The 22,044-nt window shown below is 33.3% G+C and overlaps 2 protein-coding genes across 2 annotated transcripts; both read left to right on the top strand.

Annotated features, from left to right (window-relative positions):
- The first annotated feature begins 1,614 nt into the window (after positions 1-1,614).
- On the top strand, positions 1,615-2,353 carry LOC132799266 (uncharacterized). Its single transcript, XM_060819884.1, has 2 exons — positions 1,615-1,991; positions 2,105-2,353. The coding sequence occupies exons 1-2, from the start codon at positions 1,794-1,796 to the stop codon at positions 2,351-2,353; spliced, it is 447 nt and encodes a 148-aa protein (XP_060675867.1). The 5' UTR covers positions 1,615-1,793.
- Positions 2,354-13,166: 10,813 nt separating this feature from the next.
- LOC107414540 (acidic endochitinase-like) lies at positions 13,167-14,436 on the top strand. The gene has a single exon (XM_016022676.4). The coding sequence runs from the start codon at positions 13,351-13,353 to the stop codon at positions 14,323-14,325; it is 975 nt and encodes a 324-aa protein (XP_015878162.3). The 5' UTR covers positions 13,167-13,350; the 3' UTR covers positions 14,326-14,436.
- Positions 14,437-22,044: the final 7,608 nt, after the last annotated feature.

The raw sequence follows: 22,044 nt of genomic DNA, 5'->3' as shown, positions 1-22,044 counted from the left end.
ATTTCATCCAAAATAAATTATATGTCTTAAATATAATGTGCTTTTGATATATTTGTTCTTTTTTTTTTTTTTTTTTTTGGGTAGTACATATGGATCGAAGAAAAGTCGCTGCATTCTTTTTGCTTCCAAATGATTCACAATTAGAGTCTTTTTGTACGGCATTTATGTTGTTTTTGTTTATGTATATATACTGGGCGTATATAAGGCGACATGCTAGAGATTATAGGAATCAACTACCCAGAAATGCAGAATTGTGTATGTCATTTCTAAATAGTCTGTTAGACAATGATGTTAATTGTATTAGTCAGCTTAGGATGGATAGGAGAACATTTGATACTTTGTGTCAGTTATTACACGAGAATGGATATGTTAAAAGTGATGGCATTGTTACATTGGAAGAGCAAGTGTGTATATTTCTGCACATAATTGCTCATCATACAAAGAATCGTACAATTATCATTAGATTTTTTAGACCAGGAGAGACGATTAGTAGATATTTCAATTCTGTGTTGCATGGAGTACTGCGCTTACATAAGAGTTTATTGAGACAACCAGAACCTGTATCAGATAATTGTTTGGATGATAGATGGAAAGTATTTACGGTACGTTTGTGGAATTGTTTGGTTATTTATATTATAGTTTAATTATTTGTAACATTATCTAATATTAGTAACTTTGTTAATGACGTAGAATTGTTTCTAAGCTTTAGATGGAACATATATTAAGGTGAATGTCCCAGAAAACGATAAACCAAGATATCGAACAAGAAAGGGTGAGATAGCCACAAATGTTTTAGGTGTATGTAATCCAAATATGGAATTTATATTTGTATTACCTCGTTGGGAAGGTTCTGCTTCAGATTCAAGAGTACTCCGAGATGCATTAAGTAGGCCAAATGGGTTAAGGGTACAAACCGGTAAGACTAATTCTCAAGTTTTACATTGTAGTAGTCAACATTGCATACACTAATAGGAGATATGTTTTTTTTTTTTTTAGGTTGTTATTACTTAGTGGATGCTGGTTACACTAATGGTTAAGGGTTTCTTGCACCATATAGAGGAACAAGATATCATCTTTCTGAGTGGAGAGATAGTTGTGCACCCATAAATCATGAAGAGTATTTCAACATAAAGCATGCATCTGCTAGGAATGTCATGGAAAGATGTTTTGGGGTTCTTAAAAAGCTGTGGGCAATTTTAAAAAGTCCATCTTTCTATCCTATTGCACACAAATCAAGATAATTACCGCATGTTACGTTACACATAATCTTATTAGAAGAGAAATGATAATTGATCCTGGGGAAGTCGAGTTTGATAGGAGTGATGATGTTGACGTTAGTATGGAGGATGACTTTATAGGATGGATTTCTTCATCGGACCAATGGATCCACTGGAGAGATGATTTAGCTAAGCAAATGTTTGATAAGTGGAGAGGTCGTCGTGGTCATTAGTGGTCGATTGTTGTCTTTAATGCTTCTCTAACTGTTGTATTTTATATTGTCTTTTAAACATCTTGGATCATTTGTATGAAAACCAATATATATTTTGTGCCATTGTTGTCAACCGTGAATGATTGTTGCTTATTTGCTTGCTATTATTGTATTGTTGAAATCATAAAAATGTGAATTTTCGATAGAAATGGAGGTTGAAGGTAGCAGTCATGATATCCGAGGGGTCGAATCTAGATGAATATGGAGTAAAAGGGAGGAAGATGCTTTGCTGCTTATTTTAGATGGGGTTGTAGCTAGTGGGCAGCGGTGTGATACAGGATCATTCAAGCCTGGCACAAGTGCTATGATTGAGAGGCGATTAGCTGAGATATGTCTTAATTCGGGGTTGCGAGCAAATCCACACATTGAGTCAAAATTGAAAAAGTGGAAGAAGCAATACGGTATAATATATGATATGCTAAACAAAAGTGGGTTTGGATGGAATGACTCTCTTAAATGTGTGGAAGTTGATAGTGACGAAGTTTGGAAAGCATATGTGCAGGTTTTGAAACATTAGACATCTTTTTTCATTGAATTTTTTAACGTGAAGTATGTTTTTCTATTGTTTACAATTAAAAGTTTGTTTTTATTTTTTTTATTTTTTTTTTATTTTAGAGTAATCCAAGTGCAAAGGGGTGGAGAGGTAAATCGTTTCCGATGTATGAGAGGCTTGCTACAGTTTTTGGAAAGGATCGGGTAACAGGACATGGAGCACAAACTCCGATTGATATGGTCAATGATTTGAATTTGGATAGTGGGAATGAACAATTTAATGATGCGTGTTCTCCTATGTCTATGAATGAAATACATAGTGAACCGTCCACCCGACCTAAATCAAAAGAGAAAATCTGGATTGAAGGATGATGATATTGTGAGCGGGTTTGGCAATTTAGCAGAGAAATTGTTTGATAAATTGGTTGTGAAGTTAGATAAATCTGAAGCCAATTATCCACAATACTTAGCTATGGAGCTTGACAGGTTAGGCTTCTCTACTGATGACAATCTCTATATCTCTAAGGCAATGAGATTGGATCCATCGAATGTTGAGGTGTTTAAGATTATCAGGACGGATGCGGGCAAGATTGAATTTGATAGGAAATTTTTAAATTACTAAGTATCGTTGTGAATCATATATTTAAGCCTATGTATGAGGGGATGATAATTAGGAACATTTATATTTGAACTTTATGGACATATGTTGTATGGTTGTTTATGGACATATGTGGTATGGTAATGGATGTTGGTATCTAATTATGCATGTAAAGACACTTTTATGAAGCATGTGTTATGTTTTAGCATATTAATATGCACTTGATTGATTTAATGCATTATCATTTTATTTATTTGTTAAATGAAGTTATTGAGTTTTAAATTTAAAATTTTTTGAATTTTTAATTTTAATATCATGTTAAAATATTATTAATTTTAAAAACTTAAAACAGATAAAAAGTGAATTTTTATTTTATTTATATATTTTTTTAATAAGATTAATTTTTTAAGAATAGTTTTTGTTTTTTGTTTTTTATTTTTTTAATTAATTTAACCTTATACATATAATTACAAATTCTTAGAATAAATTTGACAAAACAAATTCGTATAATTACAATTTTTTTTTTAATATTGGAATTTGAACTAAAAATAATTGTATGAGAAAGTAGTATCTTAACATTATTGGAAAAAACCCGAAAAAAAAAAAATTTGTGGTACTGTCTTAAAATTATTATTATTTCGGCTGAGTGAACCAACGAATGTGGTATCCCATGAATTCCAACAGTCAACTCTATCTGGCTTGTAGCAAGACGGAGTTGCTTCAAAATAATACAATATCATAACTAATATTAACACATGTCGTCCTCAATTTCTTTTCATATACACTTTAATTTGGTGACCAAGATGTGAAGAATGACTCATTGCCAATTTCTCGTAGCGATGTCAAACGGAAACCAAGCAAGATGGGTACATGGAGGCATTATTATTCGCAATTCCGATGACTATGTAGTGGTTGCTATTGCTATTCCTCTTTCGCTGGTCTGTTTCTCCTCTCGTGGCAGACTACTAGCGATTAGGGAAGGGCTGTTATTTGTGTCGGATAGCTAATAAAGACGGTAGGAAGTACATGTAAAAGAACGGAAATTAACGTAAACAGGGAATGGCGTGTAGAGAGATAACAAGAAGATTCAAATCCTCTGTCTTATTTTATTTTATATTTTTATATCCCTATTTGATTTAAGGGTTGTTACAATAATACAATACCATCTCATAAAAAAGAGTATCAAAAAGAAAAAATAAACTAAATACATAAAAGTAATTATATTTTAAATGAAATGGAATTTTATTATCAGTTCAAATCCAACTATTTATTTAAATATTTTAAAAATTCTAAATCACCATTTCATACCAAAATATAAATATCAATAATATATATATATATATATATATATATATATATATATAATTATAAACCATTTTATATACTTTGAAATATAAAAAACTTAAACATACATGCGTAAGAAATACACAATTTTCAATCCACTTTTTCAAAATTAATTATTCTTCAAAATGATTAAAACATCAATCCAAATGCCAAGTTAATTAAGTATTAAGGTTCACAAGTTCATTATTAACTTATTACAATTTAAAACCATTAAAATTTTGTTAAAAATCACAAAAAATAATAACTCATATATGTAAAAATAGGTATTTATTTATATAATAAATAAGTATTTAAATCAAATCATGTATAGATATATATATATATATATATTCAAACTATTTATATATTGTATTAATAAATCCTAAACCATCTAAAAATATAATCCTCTCATAGATTAATATCGATAATCACTCTTACTCTTTCATAGAGTCGCTTTCAGATTATATTACTTATCAAACTTGATAGATTTGACAACACGTTATATTATTTCTTACAGTGTTTATGCCAAAATTTTTTTATTGAAATTTAAACTTATTCATTAAATTATTATATAATTTGTTAAGAGTCTATTTAACTTATTTAATTTAATTATAAAATTTATTATATTTATAATTTTAATCTAATGATATATCATTAAAAGTATATTTGAAGTGTAGGGTTTCAACCTTGATTTGGATTAAAATCCTTTCTCTCAATTTGTAAATAAAAATAAATAAATAAATAAATAAAATTATAAAATTTATTTTTAAATAAAATAAATAATAATTATATAAAAATATTAAAATCAAAATAATTAATGCAAAAGTATATTTAATCAATAATTAGTAGTATAAAAATCATATTTATAAAACTAAATATTAATAAATAAATTAAAATATTACATATTTTAATTTTAATAAGTAATATATATTAATAAATAATATTTAAATAATATAAGTAATATATATTTAAAAATATAATATATTTTAAGCCGGCCATATAACAGGCCGATTAAAGAGACCCGACACAAAAATTATTCTGCGACTTTTTATTAAATATTGTTAATTAAATTTGAATTTTTTATTTAAATTTAAATATAGATTTTTTACTTTTATTTTTAAGCCCCTGTTAGTGGGCCCTAAGGCTTGAACCTTATTGACCTCGGCTTTAAGTGGGCTCTATAAGAATGTGTTTGAATTTGTGATACGTGTAGCCTTTATCGTCTCGATCCATAAATCTGCCAGATCATGGTCCACCTCCATTTATGACCTTGTTTTAGTTGTGGTTCCTTCTTTGACTCTACACTTAGCTAGCTGTTTCCAGGGTCACCAACAATGTAAGAATGCTGCCCCTAGTGATAAAAAAGCACGTCAATGCATAGAACTGTGATCTTACCAAACAGGCTATGATTTTCTGAGTAGGTATTCTATAATCGATTATGTTTGAGTAATTTCCCATAGCCAATACATATCAAGGTGTAAGGACACATCACACACCCTCACTACGCTGTACAACAACAAAAATCTATTATCAATTTTTGACTTGCTTACGGTTATCAATTTTCCAATTCTCATTAAATGGTGTTTTACGACGTTGGTACTCGAAGCATTATTTATCCATGTTAAATTGTTAATGTTTAAAAAAAAAAATTTAATTATTAGAATTTGTGATTTTAATATGTAAACGAAGTAATCTCAATAATTAATATTTAAGTAATATTTCATCTTTTAACTAACAAAATAATAATATGATGTTTATTTCATTTGTAAACAATTCAGTATCCGCAAGCTTTCTTCGAAATTTTTCTTTTTTTCTTTATAAAAAATTATTCTAAAACATAGTACCGCATAAAATTCTGAAAGTCAACTAATATGTGAGAAGGAGCAGTTATCTTCATATGAAATCCAAGATTTAGATTTTAGTTTTATTATTACAGTATTAGATTATTTGGTAATTGAAGGATGCTCGACATTTTTCTAGAATATCTAGTATATCTGATATACATGGACAACAAGCGAAGCTTTGGAATTGGTGAAGAAAATATTTAAGCTTTGCAATGTGGAGTACCGACTTTGAGGAGAAATCCAAAAGCTTTGATTAAGTTTAGCAACCGATATGAGCAGGCTATTTAAAGGGAAGATAGGCTTCCATATAATGTGGGCTACTCAAAGTGAATAGAGTAGGCTCCTAGAAGAAGAGCTATCATGTCCAAGTTAGCAGCGTCGAGTGTTTAGGTGTTAAGTATTTCATAAGTTATTCTGCATGTGGATCCCATTATATGTATGAATATTTTATGTTTTATCTACGTATTTGTTTTATATAAATCATTAATAAAATAGAAATCATTTATTTCCCCCAACAGTAATTATTGAGCTACGAGCACTTCCTGTGTTCCTCTTAGGATTTTTATTTTTACTTTTTCTTGTTATTTTTCTAATTCTTGATAGATATCTCTGCTGGAACTAATACTGTTGCAAGAAAATTTTGTTTATGGTACATCATTTTATTCGTCAAATCACGAACCTAATCCAGCCATTTTTTGAGATATTAGTTGATTTTCTTGTACGGTTTGATCGGAATTTGGTACTACAGAAAACAAAAGCAAACATCTTCCTTTTCTTTTTCTTTTTTATTATTATTATTCACAATAATTTTCCGTGATTTCAATTCATAATTTTCTGAGTACCTTATATGCTGACGGTCCACGAGGATGCAGGAAGGAGCGATTATCTTCATATGAAACTTCGGATTTAGATTTTACTTTTTTCTTATTATTTTCCTAATCCTTGACAGACATCTCTGCAGGAACTAATACAGTAGGTGAAATCGAAATAAATTAGAAGTCCAAATGTATTAGCAAGAAAATTTTGCTTATAGTACAAGCAAGCACAGCGAGAAAAATTTGCTTATAGTGCAGCATTTTATTCGTCAAATCAAGACCCTAATCCAGCCATCTTTTGAGTTATATTAGTTGATTTTCTTGTGTGTGTGTTTTTATTGCAGTTGTTAGTACTACAGAAAAAGAAAACAACATACACTTGTTTGACCGTGAAATGACCACTAATTAATGCTCTGGCTAAAGAAAAGAGGAGAGAGAGAGAGAGAGAGAGAGAGAGAGAGAGAGAGAGAGAGAATAATCCAGGAGGACAAATAATTTATTGCAGAAGGACAAACAAGAAAGAGAGAGGGAGAGAGAGAGAGTAATCCAGTCATTGCCTTGTCGTTTTCGGCGTTTTCCTGCACAGCCATTAAAGTATGTGGTCACTGCTAGTGATAAGTAACTCCTCCAATGCTCATCATAAAATAATATCCTAATTAAGATAGATTAGGCAATCTAATGTGTCAAATTTTTCTCACAGACTTGTTAAGCTTTTCCTATAGTTGTAAATACAACTTTATTTATTAAATTATTATATAACTCATTAAAATTTTGTTTAATTTGTTAAATTTAATTATACAATTTATTATATTCATAAATATGATTTAATGATCAATCGAATAAAAGTACACTTCGGGCCTGAGGTTTGAATTTTGACTTGGATCACAATTCTCCCACCCAATTTGTTAAAAAAATAAAATAAAAAATAAAAAATTAATAAATAAATAATAATTATGTAAAAATATTAAAATCAAAATAATTAATACAAAATTATATTTAATAAATAATTAGTAGTATAAAAAATAAATATATTTATAAAGTTAAAAATTAATCGATAAATTAAAATATTACATATAAAAATATTTAAATAATATTAATTGATATTTAATAAAATATAATATATATTATTAAATTATTTTTTAACGTGTTGTTCCACTATTGATAATTCATATAATATCATATAGAACTTTGCCATGTATCAACACTGTCTGAAGCATCCCACGTTTTCCCATTAAAGCATGTGGTCGTTGTTGTGTGATACGTAACCGCTATTGTTTTAATTTACAAGCTTATAGATAATTGTCATACTTAGCATTGATCCACTTGACCATTAGTCAAACTCAAACAAAGCGAAGGGAATGCCAGCGGTAGTTCAAGTTGGGATGCAAAAATTAGTTAACAGAGAAGGTAGTGATGCAACATGAGAAATATAAAACTAACTCATTTTGTTTTTCCTCTTAGAAAAATGAAATTTCATTTTATTAGTTTTACTCTGTCTTAAAAAAAAGAAACAATCTTATAAATAGAATTAAAAATTAATTTGTAGAATGAATTTCTTTTATCGCTTAGTAGAGCTAAAAATAGATTAAAGAAAAAAAAAAAAACTGGATAAATGACAAACAGCATTACCGCAATTGTCCTATACTAAATGGTAGAAATATAGTAATTTCAATGTACTATTTGCAGTTGAGGTATTAAATATCGATGCCACAAAATTAAGGAGACCATACTCTTTGTGGTACCATCTAGCCTTTTTCTAATCTTCACATCCAAGAATCCTTCGAGTCATGGGAGAACCAGTGGACCACCAGCGTCCATCTTCATTTCTGCCCTCCTTTCTTGAGTGTTCCTTTCATCATTAATACTATGCCAGAATATCTGATAATATTACAACAGATATTGTTGTATTTGAGTATTAAGATTAATTAAACTTTGGTGCTATTAATTTGTAGAGTGTTACAATTTACTATCAATATTCATTTTTTTTCAAGATGCATATATAAAATAGATGAAATGTCCAAACGGAGAAAAGTATCTACGATTGTTTTATTTATTTATTTTTACAGCGAAACAAAACATAATAGTTGCATATAAGTTTTTCTTAAAAACAAAATTATCACAGTTGTTTACATTAGCCAAAGCAAGACAATCATTGTGACTTACTTATGGATACACACTACAATAACCAATAGATCTGCTATCAATTTCCTGAATAAGGGTGGTGACCTGCTTATGGTTATCAATTTTCGAATTCCTATTAACTTACATACATATATATATATATATATATATGCATCTTTTATTCTACATCGTGTCATTTTTTTAATATAATTAAGATATATTTCATGATAATTTTAACATTTAATAACTGATAAAGAATTATTTATTTTTTTAACAGTAATACAACTTCGAATCCAAAGGGAAGGGAGAGATGTCTTAAATCTAAAACCTCTATGTTGTTATAAAAGGCATGCAAACTGAATCAACATCGTTTAACAGATTAATATTAGTTTTCTTGTATTTTTTTTTTATTTGAAAACCCTTAAAATTTAGTATTATTAGCATTATTAATTGGTAGTTATTCATGAAAACTAAAGGTGTGATAAATTCAAGCAGTTTTGACTAGTTTAAAAAGCAAACAACACATCTTTTCAATTATATCTGCAATTATTTTAAGCGAATATCAAATTTCTCCAACAGATCTTTAGCTAATCGTGGCAAAGAAAATTTCCTTGACCAGGTCCATACCTTGCTTCGACCTGCGCGAAATATATGACCTGAGATTCTGAGAGGAGAGAGCACCAACAAAGGAAGGCCGAACTGGACGAGGGATTGGTGTCTTTCTCAAGGGTATTTTGGGGAAAAACGGAACTTTCACAAACACGCCAAGACATTTGGTCTTTCAAACTTGAATATTTTGTCTTTTTAATTGGTCAGATTGACAAGTCTAAAATTACGCTTTAAACTAAAAAAAAAAAAAAAAAAAAAAAAAAAAAAAAAAAAAAAAACACAAGGAAAAGCCCACACTAAATAAATTCTCATTAAGACTTAAAAAGGCAAACCCCACCGTGGGCAAACATCAATTGCCAACTTTTTCTACTTTATTAGTACGTGCAAAAAATTTATTCAAAAAAAAACGAAAAAGAAAACCAGTATTTTAGTATGCGCAAGAAATTTGTTTGAAAAAAAAGTATGTGTAAGAAATAAAAACAGTCTAATTATAAAAATAATTAGAAATTTGTCTAATGAATTTAAGTTGATTTTCTTTCTTCAGGTAAGATAATAAAAAGAAAAAAGAAAAAAGAAAACAAAGACTGGATGAACAATGACACATAACATTACCGCAGTAGTTTGGAGAGTATTTAATAGTACAGAATTAGGAATTTCCACATGCATAGTATATGTTGCTTTTTATCAACTGGAGGGGGGGATTTTAGTATGACATGCCTGATCGAATGCAACAACTAAAATTATTACCGATTACAGGTCATTATTATCAATTGAACTGTTTCCAGAGGGCAGGTGTATTGGTAAAGATATTAAATGTTAACAGTACAATAATTAAGGACAGCTAGATATTGTCTATTTTGTGTTTTAATAGTTTCAAACGACCACTTTCTCTCCAATCTCCACGTCCATGGATCATGGAGAACCACCAACGTCTACGTCCATCTCTTGCCCTCGTTTTTGTTTTGTTTCTTCCCTTTAACACCTACTACATACTGATAGATTTTAATGAACATAATATGGAATGATCACAAATGAACGCAATGAATAAAATGATTATTCCTAACCACTCATATCATTTAATAGTATGTGGCTGTGAGGATTTAAAACATATCATTCAATATAGCTTATTCCAGACTATTTATTATAAAATTTGCCAAATAATAAACAATCAATATGCAAAAAGACTCACACTTAAAGGGGTGGATTAAGTGGTGAGAGCTAACTCTCCATCATACCTGTTTGTAAGAATTATGAGTTCGAGTTCCAATAGTTCCACATTACATCTTGGTGTAGATTTCGCGTGCCTCCATACAATATGGGGAGGGAGTTTAGGGCAGCTGTACAGTGATGGATTGGGTGTTACATGAGGATTGTGAAACAACTATTGCTAATAGCCTATAATCTTCAAGTTTTCTAGATCGATGATACCTATCAGAAAGCTCATTTTTTATTCATAAAAAAAATATGCAAAAAAACTTTTAGGATCGCAGTAACAACTCAAGTGGCCGAGCAAACCACAACCGAACCCTGCACGGGCCAGCCACACTAGCAAAAAAAATAAAAAATAAAAAAAAAAATGCAAAAAGACTCTTTTGAAGCATCTCTCAGCCTCATCTCATTCTCTTAAGTTAAATCATAGTGCAACTGTCAATTCAATGACCCTTATTTATTTTATAATAAAACAGTAATAATAATAAATAATATATATTTATAAAATAAAGATAGGTACATAAACCGGTTGAAATTTAAAATTGGATTATAAAAAGATATAAGATTTTTTTGTCTTAATGGATTAACCAAAGAATAAAGAAAGGATGATCCTGGTGGGTGTCTCATTGCAATCTAAAATCCCATCATTGAAACATTAAATATGGCAACTTGATTGTGTGCAGTCCTCTAATTATTCTAACACAATTTGCTACAGTTTGATCATATTACAATTTGGCACTTGAAACCTCTCTATATTCTATAAAAGGGTGTGAATCCTTTGGCAAATAACATATCAACATTGGGTTAGACAAGTAGCCACATAGTTAATTTGAACAATCGTATTCATAACATTTTCGCCAAAGTAAAAAAAAAGGGCTCCACCAGCCAAACTTCTTGTGGCTTGCCTGATCCTAACCTTGGCCTTATTCCAAATCTCTATCACTGATGGGGGCATAGCCCCCTACTGGGGTCAATACGGTAACGAAAACAACGAAGGACCTTTAGCCGAAACCTACGCTGCTAAGCTCTATTCTTACATAAACACAGCATCAATTTCTCAAATTTGGAGATGGCAAAGAACTAGTACTGAACTTTGCTGGTCATTGCACCCATATTGGCGAACAAATAAATACCTATCGAGATCAGGGTGTTAAGGTAATCTTCTTTCTTGGAGGAGCTAATGGAAACTATTATCTAACATCTCGTGAAGTTGCCAAACATGTTGCAGACTAGTCATCTAGGTGGTACTTACGCAACTGCTATACGTCCTTTTGGGGATGCAGGGAGAAGAGAAGTTGTTTCTTGGGAAACCGACATCCACTAATGCCTCTTTATCCGGGTACATCCCGACTGATGTGCTAACTAATCAAATTTTTTGGGTGATAAAGCCGACTGCAAGATATGACAGTATGGAACAGATATTATGATAGTTTGAGTAATTATAGTTCGTCCATTATCGACTATGTTAAGTCACAAAATAATGGGCCATTAGCAACTATTATAAATGGTTTGTATGACTATATCATCCATTCAACGACTTTATATAAATTTTTGCTCAGCAATTAATATCACACTTCGAAAAACAATTAATCCCAAAAGGGGTATCATTAACCAAAGTAGGACAATCTAATTCTACTCTAAGCATGTAATTCCCAAGCTATTTCCTGTCAGAAACCAAAAAAAAAAGAAAAAAAGAAAAAAAGAACGAGCTTCTACCAAATGCCAAGTTTCCCACAATCAATAGATCTGAAGCCAAAAACGATCACACATAAACTTGGCAAAGTGTCGTACGTTATATTGTATCGGTGTAGTCAAAATTTCTTCCCCAAATTTGAACTGTTAAATTTTATTGTTAAAATATGTATATCTAAAGATTTAGCTCGTAACACGATATGTTAATATGTTAAATTTAATTATAAAATATATTTTTTTTCAAAAAAACAAAAATATTTAAATAAATGTAAAACTGTACTCAATTAATGGTTAGTAACACAAAAAATAATACAAAATTAAATATTGAATAATTTTAACATGCAATAAATATTTAATAAAAGATAATATATTTTAAAAATATGTTTCGTTATCATGATGAAACAATAATTAACCAACAGATCTAGTATCAATTTCCTGAACTATACTATATGGTGAAGACTGAAGACTTGCTTATGATTATCAGATTTTGAACGCCAATAAATGTAATAATACACTTCACTTATTATCAAATATTAAAATAACATAATTTACCCAAAAAAATAAAAATAAAAATTAAAAGAACATATTTTTGACAGCACTGTAATTAAGAAATCCCACGATTTAGGCATGTGTTCTATTTTATTCTTTGTAGCCTTCCTTAATTTTCATATCCATATGAATATGGATGATGGATCCACAGGTAGGACCTCTATTTCTGCCCTCGTTTTAGCTGCTGCTGCATGTGCTCCTCCTTCTCTGTTTTGGTGAATGCTGCATGTGTTACCTCTCACTAACACCAAGCGTATTACAATTTAATAATATTTAAGTATGCGTCCTTTTTATTATTATTATTATTTTTTTATTTTTATTATCCGTTGTAGCTTAGGGAAGCACGTCACCACCAACCACCCCCCCCCCCTCTCTCTCTCTCTCTCTATCCCTCTCTCCCTCTCCCTCTCCCTCCCTCAGATTTTTGTACCTTTTATGTTTTTTCATATAAATTTTTGTCTTTTATTCTTCTGTCGATTACTGGACACTCTTATTACCTGTGAAGTGAATTCATTAATTGTTACAATTTGACACTGTCAAACCTCTCTGTATAAGGTTGTCAAACCTTTGTCACATAACCCCTGCCAAATAACCTCCGTATTTGTAAAAATGGCTCTTAATCAAGCTAAACTTCTTCTACTGGCTTGCCTTATCCTTTCCACAGCCTTAATCCGAACCTCTGAGGCTGGTGGTGAGGCTGGCATAGCCATATACTGGGGTAAAAATGTCGACGAAGGAAGTCTAGCCGAAGCCTGTAATACGGGCCTCTATTCTTACATAAGCATAGCCTTTCTTAACCAATTTGGCGGTGGCGTAGACCTGGGACTCGATATTGCAGGTCACTGCGACCAAGCATCCAACACTTGCACCAAATTCGGCGCACAAATAAAGACTTGCCAGAGCCTGGGTGTTAAGGTCCTGCTCTCTATAGGAGGAGGTTTTGTAGGACCTCTTGGACTCTATTCTTTAGCATCCCCTGAGGATGCCAAAAGGGTTGCACATCAAATATGGAACTCCTATCTGGGTGGTAGCAACTCATCTGCTACACGTCCTTTCGGAGATGCTGTTTTAGACGGCATAGATTTCGGCATAGAGATGGGTTCCCCACTATATTATGACAATCTTGCAGCTTACTTGAAGGAATTATACAACCAACAGGGAACAAAATCTTACTATTTATCTGCAGCTCCTCAGTGTTCTTATCCTGGTGATCATCTTGGGCCAGCCATCGACACTGGGCTTTTCGACTTTGTTTGGTTTCAGTTCTTTAACAACCCTCAATGCCAGTATACTACCGAGTCTGGTGCCGAACTACTTTTAAGTTCATGGAATCTATGGGCTTCGTCTCTTAAAGCAGAGAAGCTGTTTCTGGGGTTACCGGCCAGCTTCGATGCGGCCCCTTTAGGCGGGTACATCCCCCCTGATGTGCTGAATGATCAAATTCTTCCGGTCTTAAATGCAGCGTCAAATTTTGGAGGTGTGATGTTATGGTCTAGGTATTATGATCTTCTGAGTAATTACAGTTCTCAAATTGGCGACCTTGTTTATTTGAATTATCCGCTATTTTCCATTTTGTCTAGCTAGGTATGAATAATCCATCGTTATCAACTATAGATGTATGAACGAGTGATTTGTGCTTTGAAATAATTTTAATATTGAATAAATTGGGTACTACTATCACTCTATTTTAATTTATTTTTGGGAAACATAGACTTTCAGCACGCCTTTGATCTTTTTTCTCTTTTGTTTGTTTTCTTTTGGTGGTTCCATGGAGATTTCATCTCTCATCTCCTCCATTGTGAACAAAAACAGAGCTCGGATTTTTTTTTTTTTTTTTGAGCCTTTTCCTGTAAAACGCACATGGAAGATTTTCAAGTAGAAGAAGTACATCATCATAACAACACTTTCCAAATTCTGCGTACTCAAACAAGAATCAGAAATACAGCAATACTAATTGCTTTTGGATTTGCGTTTTAAGTGTGTGGTTTGCCGAACTCTATGGACCATTGACCATTGATGTCAGGACCCGTCCAGAATTCCTTCCCCGGAACCTTGGACAAGCCCTGATCCCAGGAAAATACTACCGAACCTTCTAACGGAAAATCCGACAGCACCTCCCCTAAGGGTAGGACTAACCAAAAAATTACCTGCACTGAAAACACACTTTTATACTCATCCCCTTATTCCTCCCGCAAACTACAAATTGGTTCCACAAATTTCAGCACTTCAAAAGAAAACAGAGGCAACCCAGTGCATAAAAAAAATGTGTCCAATACAGTATACAGAGCATTATACAATTAAATGTGGAATTTATAAAATGACAGATAAAGAAGCAATGCAAGTTCGAGAGGAAAAAGGGAAGAAAAACTTCTTGAACCTTCGGCAACGAACTGAGACATTGGGCTCGCCCCGGACAATCAACGTCTCCAACCTGGACCTAGGGGAACAAAACTTAAGAGTGTGAGATGCTAATCATCTCAGTGAGTGACCCTAACTACCGAATACCTTTAATATTAATAATATAAAAATAAAGGAATTTAATCAATCCATGCCGAACAATTACATAAATAAATAAATAAACAATTGAAATAATAATTTCTCTCAAAACCCTCACTATTCACTCAGTTGGAAATGTTCCCCTTTTTAAAACATTTTCACAAAACCCGATGTACGTACTCCCCGAAAACCAAGGGATTAAACCATTTGATAAACAATAAATAATAAATACCCCAATATATAATTAAAATGTAATAAATTATAGTAAATAATTTTTGAACACCTTTGGGGTTTAAAACATTATTTGCAAATTACACCTGACGCACCACACCATATATCGGTGATGCCCTCCGATACCCAGCGTCCCGAGCACTGACTGGCGGGGGGGTTAAAGAGAGAAACCTGCAAACGGCACTTCGGCGTCCCGACAGTACCGCTGCTGAAACCATCTCCCGGCCAAGGAGGGGGGCGGCTGTGGCCAATAACAAACTTGCCTGCCCACGGTCCAATGGCAACAACGGGAGAAATAATAACCGCACGCTAAACCACATAATACCTGCGCGCTACCACGTGTCCATACACCAGAACACCAATACTGTATGAGTACGTCTAAAAATAAACATTATTAACCAACCGTACCGTTTTCCAAAATTACCGTGGGAAATACATTAAATTCTCACACTTACCATCCCACATATTTTTATTTAATAAACCGGTACTAACTATTGATAACAAACAAACCACGATTTTCTCGAAGTACGAAATGCAACCATAAAAATACAGCGGGCATAATTTATAAAATTTAAACAAATATTTTCGTAAAATATTTAACCCAATTATGCCCGAAAAATAATACTTAAAACCACGTACAAATACTACCGAAATACACTTTGCTCATGCATAATAAATAATTAAACCACAATAAAACCATAACCAAATTGTACCACATGAGCATGATTTAAATACCAATTAAACATAATTAATTGCCCAAAAATGATGTAAAATCCAGACACAATCAATTACTGAAAATACTTGCTCATGTGTAATAAATACCATTTAATCACAATAAAATAATAATTGGGAATTTCTAATGACCCCAAAATTTCATTCAGCACCAATGGGTAAATATATATATAAAATAATATTTTTCCCGATTGTATTTAAAATACGCCACATGAGCACAATTTTACAGATATCAAATTAATACCACATAAATACAATTAATTACCCCAAAAATATTTTTAAAGGTGGGTCACTCACCTGGAGCACGCAATTAACCTACGATCCACCATGGGATCAATTCCACGACTCACCGGTGCTCCTAGAACAAAATTCACAGACAGTCAAATAAATTAATATTTTATTCGGGTAAATAATACCCGGTACCCGGGGGGTCAAACACAAACGTTAACCAAAATAGGCGAATAATATACCGAATCGAAGCTTGAGCGACGAGGATTACAAATCCGGTCTCCATCGACCCCAATTCCGCCGGAGGTGGCCGGAATTTGGTCGGGAAGCTTCGACCGGTTTTAAACTTGAGGGATCTTTCAAACGGTGGGGATTTTGGGCAATCTAACCCCGGAAATGGGCTCAGAGGGGTCAAAAATGGTGGGATAGAGGTATGGGTCGGGCTGGGTTGGTCGGAAACGGCGAGAATCGCCGGAAAAACATAACCGGCCGCCGCCGGCTTCAAGGGCCCGATCTGGGCGCGTCCGGCGGCGACAGGCCGGGAAATTTAGGGGTCGAGATCGCGGCGAGGTGGGCTTTCCCGGTAGCCGGCGCGTGTGGCATTCCGGAGACTGAAATGCGATCAAAACGCCGGTCAACAGAGAGAGGGTGAGAGAGTCAAAGGAGAGAGAGAGAGAGAAGGCTGTGCGTTTTGTCTTGCCTCTGTCGGGCTCGGGGAAGAAGAAGGGAAGGGAAAAGAAAGGGGGTGTTTTCCCACGTGGGGAAAAAGAAAGAAAAAGAAAAAGAAAAGAAAAAGGAAAGAAAAAGAAAAAGAAAAAGGAAAATAAAAATGATTAAATAATTAAATAATAATATTATTATTTGAAATAATAATAAAAATAATTTGATTTTAAACATGGTTGACATGTGGCATTTCACCATGGTGACACATGGTCACCTTCATTAAGTCACACGTGGCACATCGTTACACGTTCAAAAATAATGTTAAAATAATACGGTGTTTGAAAAACTCTACAGGTCCATAACTTTCAAACCACATGTTCAAATCGGACGTGCCGCTAGTCTACGGACTCGTATCGACGAGCACTTCACAACCATGCATGAGTCAAAGCTCAACCTTGCATGAATAAAAAGTCAACTCCGGCACCCCTTGGATAGTTTGGACCTCAACTTGTTTTGTTCATAACTTTCAAACCGTAGCTCCATTTTCAATGTGCTACCAGTCTACGAACTCGTGCCAATGTGTACTCTGTAACGGTACCTCAGTCAACCTAGAATTCTAACCGGGTCAAAAAGTCAACTTTTGACCCCTTCGGTCAACGGTCAACAGTCAACCTCGGTCAACGTGCAAAAATTCCGACATGATTCGGGACGGGGTGTTACAATTGATCCAAGGAAGGAAGTGTAATCCATAGATGGACTAGATTGAGGAATTTTTTGTTCATATTCTTGAAGTCTCTGTTAGAAATTTTATGGATCTAAATATACATAATAAATTCTATTAATCATGAATTACTAACCTCCAAATGTTATCACTGATAAATTAAATCTTTAATCCTGCAAAATAGAAAACAATATAAAATAGTGCCTATGGACACACTATTCTCAAACCACTCTCAGATTTCTGAAAATCTTAATATCAAAATACCGTATGACATATGTTTATTTGCTTGCCCTAAACCTTTTATAGTCTCTACAAGTCATACTTACCCATTAATTTTAACACACACAAAATACTAATAATTTAATAATATAATAATACTAGAAAAAAATATGGGTAAGTCATTGGGCTTTTAAAGAGAGTTGGTCCTCCAGTCTAATGGGTCAACTGGAGTCTTATAGAAAGTGTGTGACCAAGGACCCTACTACAAAATAATAAAATAAGTCAGTCCCATTAATGGCATAAATAGGCCCTGTAAGTGATGATTATGCCAAGTCCACAAATATTAATTTATTCAACATTCTCCCACTTGGACTGCATAATAATCATCATATAAAATCCAAACTCACTTACTATAGAATCTCCCGAACCATAATGCCATTTCATCCAAATATATAGTATATCGACAGGGCACAACAATATACTAGACTAGGCAGTAGAGATTCTCTCAGTAAATCTCCTAAAACATTATACCATTTCAACTGAGTACTTTGCATGCCATAAACTCAGTCTAGGTAGTAGAGATTTACCTAACCATGTGCAATCCCTCAACACACAAAACCATTTCATTCAAGCACATTGCGTATCGATAGGATACAACAATATACCCAAACTAGGTAGTAGGGATTCACCATGGCACCTGTGGATCAACATACACATATATATAGACTAATAGTCTCAACAAGCCTGTAAATACAAGGAGCAATAATATGTGTAATAAATCATCTCATAAATAAATAATGATCCACATATATCAATGTATCAAAATACTCAAATAAATAAATAATATTCAACATGGATATTACTGCAGAAATTATAACAAACTCCCACTGACGCACAGCGGTCTCAGCTGTCTAACAATCCCATACGGGACACATGCTCCCCAAATATGCCTACGGATAAGGCCTTGGTCAGTGGATTTGCCACCATGCTGTAAGTAGGCGTGTGAACAACAGTAATAAGGTCTTCTTCAACTTTCTCTTTAACCACAAAATAATTAACATCAATGTACCTCGCACCAGGGGTACTTTTTTTAAATTATTGGATGAAGATACTGCTGCAGTATTGTCACAATACATCATAATAGGCCTCTCAATGGAGTCAACCACTCCCAAATCACGAATATAATTTCAAAGCCAAACTGCATGACGAGTAGCCTCATAACACGCCACATACTCTGCCTCCATAGTCGAGGATGCTGTCACTGACTGCTTGGCACTCCGCCAAGACACAGCACCTCTTGCCATGATAAATATATAACCAGTGGTAGATTTCTTATCATCCACACAACCTTTATAGTCTGCATCACTATAACCCACTACTTCAAGAAAGTTGATGCTACGATATGTCAACATATAATCTTTAGTACCCTGAAGATACCTAAAAACCTTTTTAACTGCTTGGTAATGAATAGGACCGGGATTGCTCATAAATCTACCAAGCACACCCACAGCAAAATCTATATCAGGCCGTGTACATACTTGAGCATACATCAAACTACCTACTGCTGAAGAATAACAAACATTTCTCATCGCCATCCTCTCTTTATCATTCTTGGGACATTGATCCTTAGAAAATGTTTCACCCTTTGTGACCAGCACACTTCCAGGAGAACAATTATGCATATCAAATCTCTTAAGGATTCTATCAATATAGGTTCTTTAAGACAATTGCAACACATAATTAGTTCTATCTCGAACAATCTTGATGCCCAAAACAAAAGAAGCCTCTCCAAGATCTTTCATATCAAAATGGTTGCACAACATCTGTCTTGTCTTAGCTAATAGGTCAGTGTCATTAGTAGCCAAAAGTATGTCATCAACATACAATACCAGAAATATAAAACTGCTCCCACTGACCTTTTTTTATATACGCATCTATCAACAACATTCTCCTTAAAGCCATTTTGGATGACAACCTCATCAAACTTAAGATACCGTTGTCTTGAAGCTTGCTTAAGACCATAAATAGATTTCTTAAGCTTACAAACCAAATTACCATTCCTTGTTTATTGGAAACCAATTGGTTGAACCATACATTCTCATATAAATCACCATTCAGAAAAGCAGTCTTGACATCCATCTAATGCAACTCCAAGCCATAATGCGCCACAATCGCTATAATGATTCTAAAAGAATCCTTTGTGGATACAGGAGAGAAAGTCTCTGTATAATCAATTCCTTCTTTCTGGCTAAACTCTTTAGCTACAAGTCTCGAATTATACCTCTCCACTTGACCATTGGAGTCCTTTTTAGTCTTAAAAATCCATTTGCACCCAATAGGCTTGCTATCCTCTGGTAACTCAACTAAATCCCAAACTCCATTTGATGCCATGGATTTCATTTCATCTTCCATTGCATCCGACCAAAAATTTGAGTTTGAACTGCTTATGGCCTCCTCATAAGTTACTGGATCTAAATTATCACTTATGTCAAACTCATGCTCCTGCAAGTAAACCTCATAGTCATCAGGAATAGCTGATCTCCTAGTCCTTTGTGACCTCCTCAAAGGTACATCAGCATCTACAATAGTTGGAATATCCTGCTCTTCAACAATGAGTTCATTCTGACTAACTACTGGTTCATAAACTACTAGATCAACAATATTTGTATCAGGAACAACTATACTGGGAATGAAAACACTTTCTTCTTTAAATTGAGGCACCCTTGTTCCATTATTATTATCAAATCCAAAATCATCTTCAAAATAAATGGCCCTATCTGATTCCAAGATCCTGGTGGTGTGAGAAGGACAAAAGAATCTTGAACCCCTAGATCCTATACAATAGCCAACAAAATATCCACTAATGGTTTTAGGATCCAACTTCTTAATTTAGAGATTATAAATCCTTACTTAAGCTTTGCAACCCCATATTCGAAAATGGTGCAAATTAGGCTTTCTTCCTGACCATAACTCAAAAGGAGTCTTAGGAACGGATTTACTTGGAACTTGATTCAAAATATAAGCAGCCGTCCTTAAAGACTCTTCCCACAAGTAATCTGGCAAGCTAGAATTTGCCAACATAGATCGCACCATGTCCAACAAAGTGAAATTTCTCCTTTCGGCTATGCCATTCTGTTGAGGTGTACTAGGCATTGTATATTGCGCATCAATGCCACACTCATGTAAATAAATTGCGAATGGCCCTAGGTTCCGTTCAGTCTCATCATATCTGCCATAAAATTCACCACCTCTATCAGACCTCACAGCTTTTATCTTCTTATTCTTTTGAAACTCCATCTTTACCTTAAACTCTTTAAAGGCAACTAAAGAATATGACTTCTCACGAATAAGCTCAACATGTCCATAACGAGAAAAATCATCAATAAAGGTAATAAAATAACTATAACCACCCAAAGCAGTTGGAGTGAAAGGCCCACATACATCAGTATGGATTAATTCCAAAACATCTTCATACATTACTATCTTAACCTTTCTAATCTTGAAAGTTAGCTTCCCCTTCACACATTTTACACAAGTCAACAGATCGGAGAAATCAAAATTAGTAAGTATTCCATCCTTCACTAACATTTCCATCCTGTGCCTAAAAATATGTCCCAAACGCTTATGCTGCAACATTGAGGAATTATCATTAACTCTTGGAAGTTTAGAAGCAATAACAGGGGCAACAACAGAATTAATAGAAGAATTGAGATCATTATTAAATAACTTAAGTCTATATAAATTGCCACATAAAGTTCTCAAACCACACCTTCCATTGAAATACTCTTTCCTTTCTCCTATCTGATAAGCATCATCATACTTAGTATTATTCAAAAGGTCTAAATAATAATGCTTCTCATTCATATCAAACTTGATAAATTTCTTTCCTGTCTCCTCAATAAGTTCCTTTGCTATATCAACCTTAGGAATATTAGTATATATAGCTTCATTCATGTAATTCTCCATCATCATCATGCAGCACTTATTAGAATGTTTCCAATCCTCATAAAGTT

Source organism: Ziziphus jujuba, chromosome 8 (assembly GCF_031755915.1).
Source record: "Ziziphus jujuba cultivar Dongzao chromosome 8, ASM3175591v1".
NCBI classification, from domain to species: domain Eukaryota; kingdom Viridiplantae; phylum Streptophyta; class Magnoliopsida; order Rosales; family Rhamnaceae; genus Ziziphus; species Ziziphus jujuba.
The sequence above is the reverse complement of the archived record's forward strand: the minus strand, read 5'-3'. Positions and strand labels throughout refer to the sequence as shown.

Coding starts and splice junctions, on each gene's coding strand:
- LOC132799266 (XM_060819884.1), top strand. CDS start 1,794: ATGATTGAGAGGCGATTAGCTGAGATATGTCTTAATTCGGGGTTGCGA. Junction 1,992..2,104: donor TTTGGAAAGCATATGTGCAG/GTTTTGAAACAT, acceptor TTTTTATTTTAG/AGTAATCCAAGTGCAAAGGG.
- LOC107414540 (XM_016022676.4), top strand. CDS start 13,351: ATGGCTCTTAATCAAGCTAAACTTCTTCTACTGGCTTGCCTTATCCTT.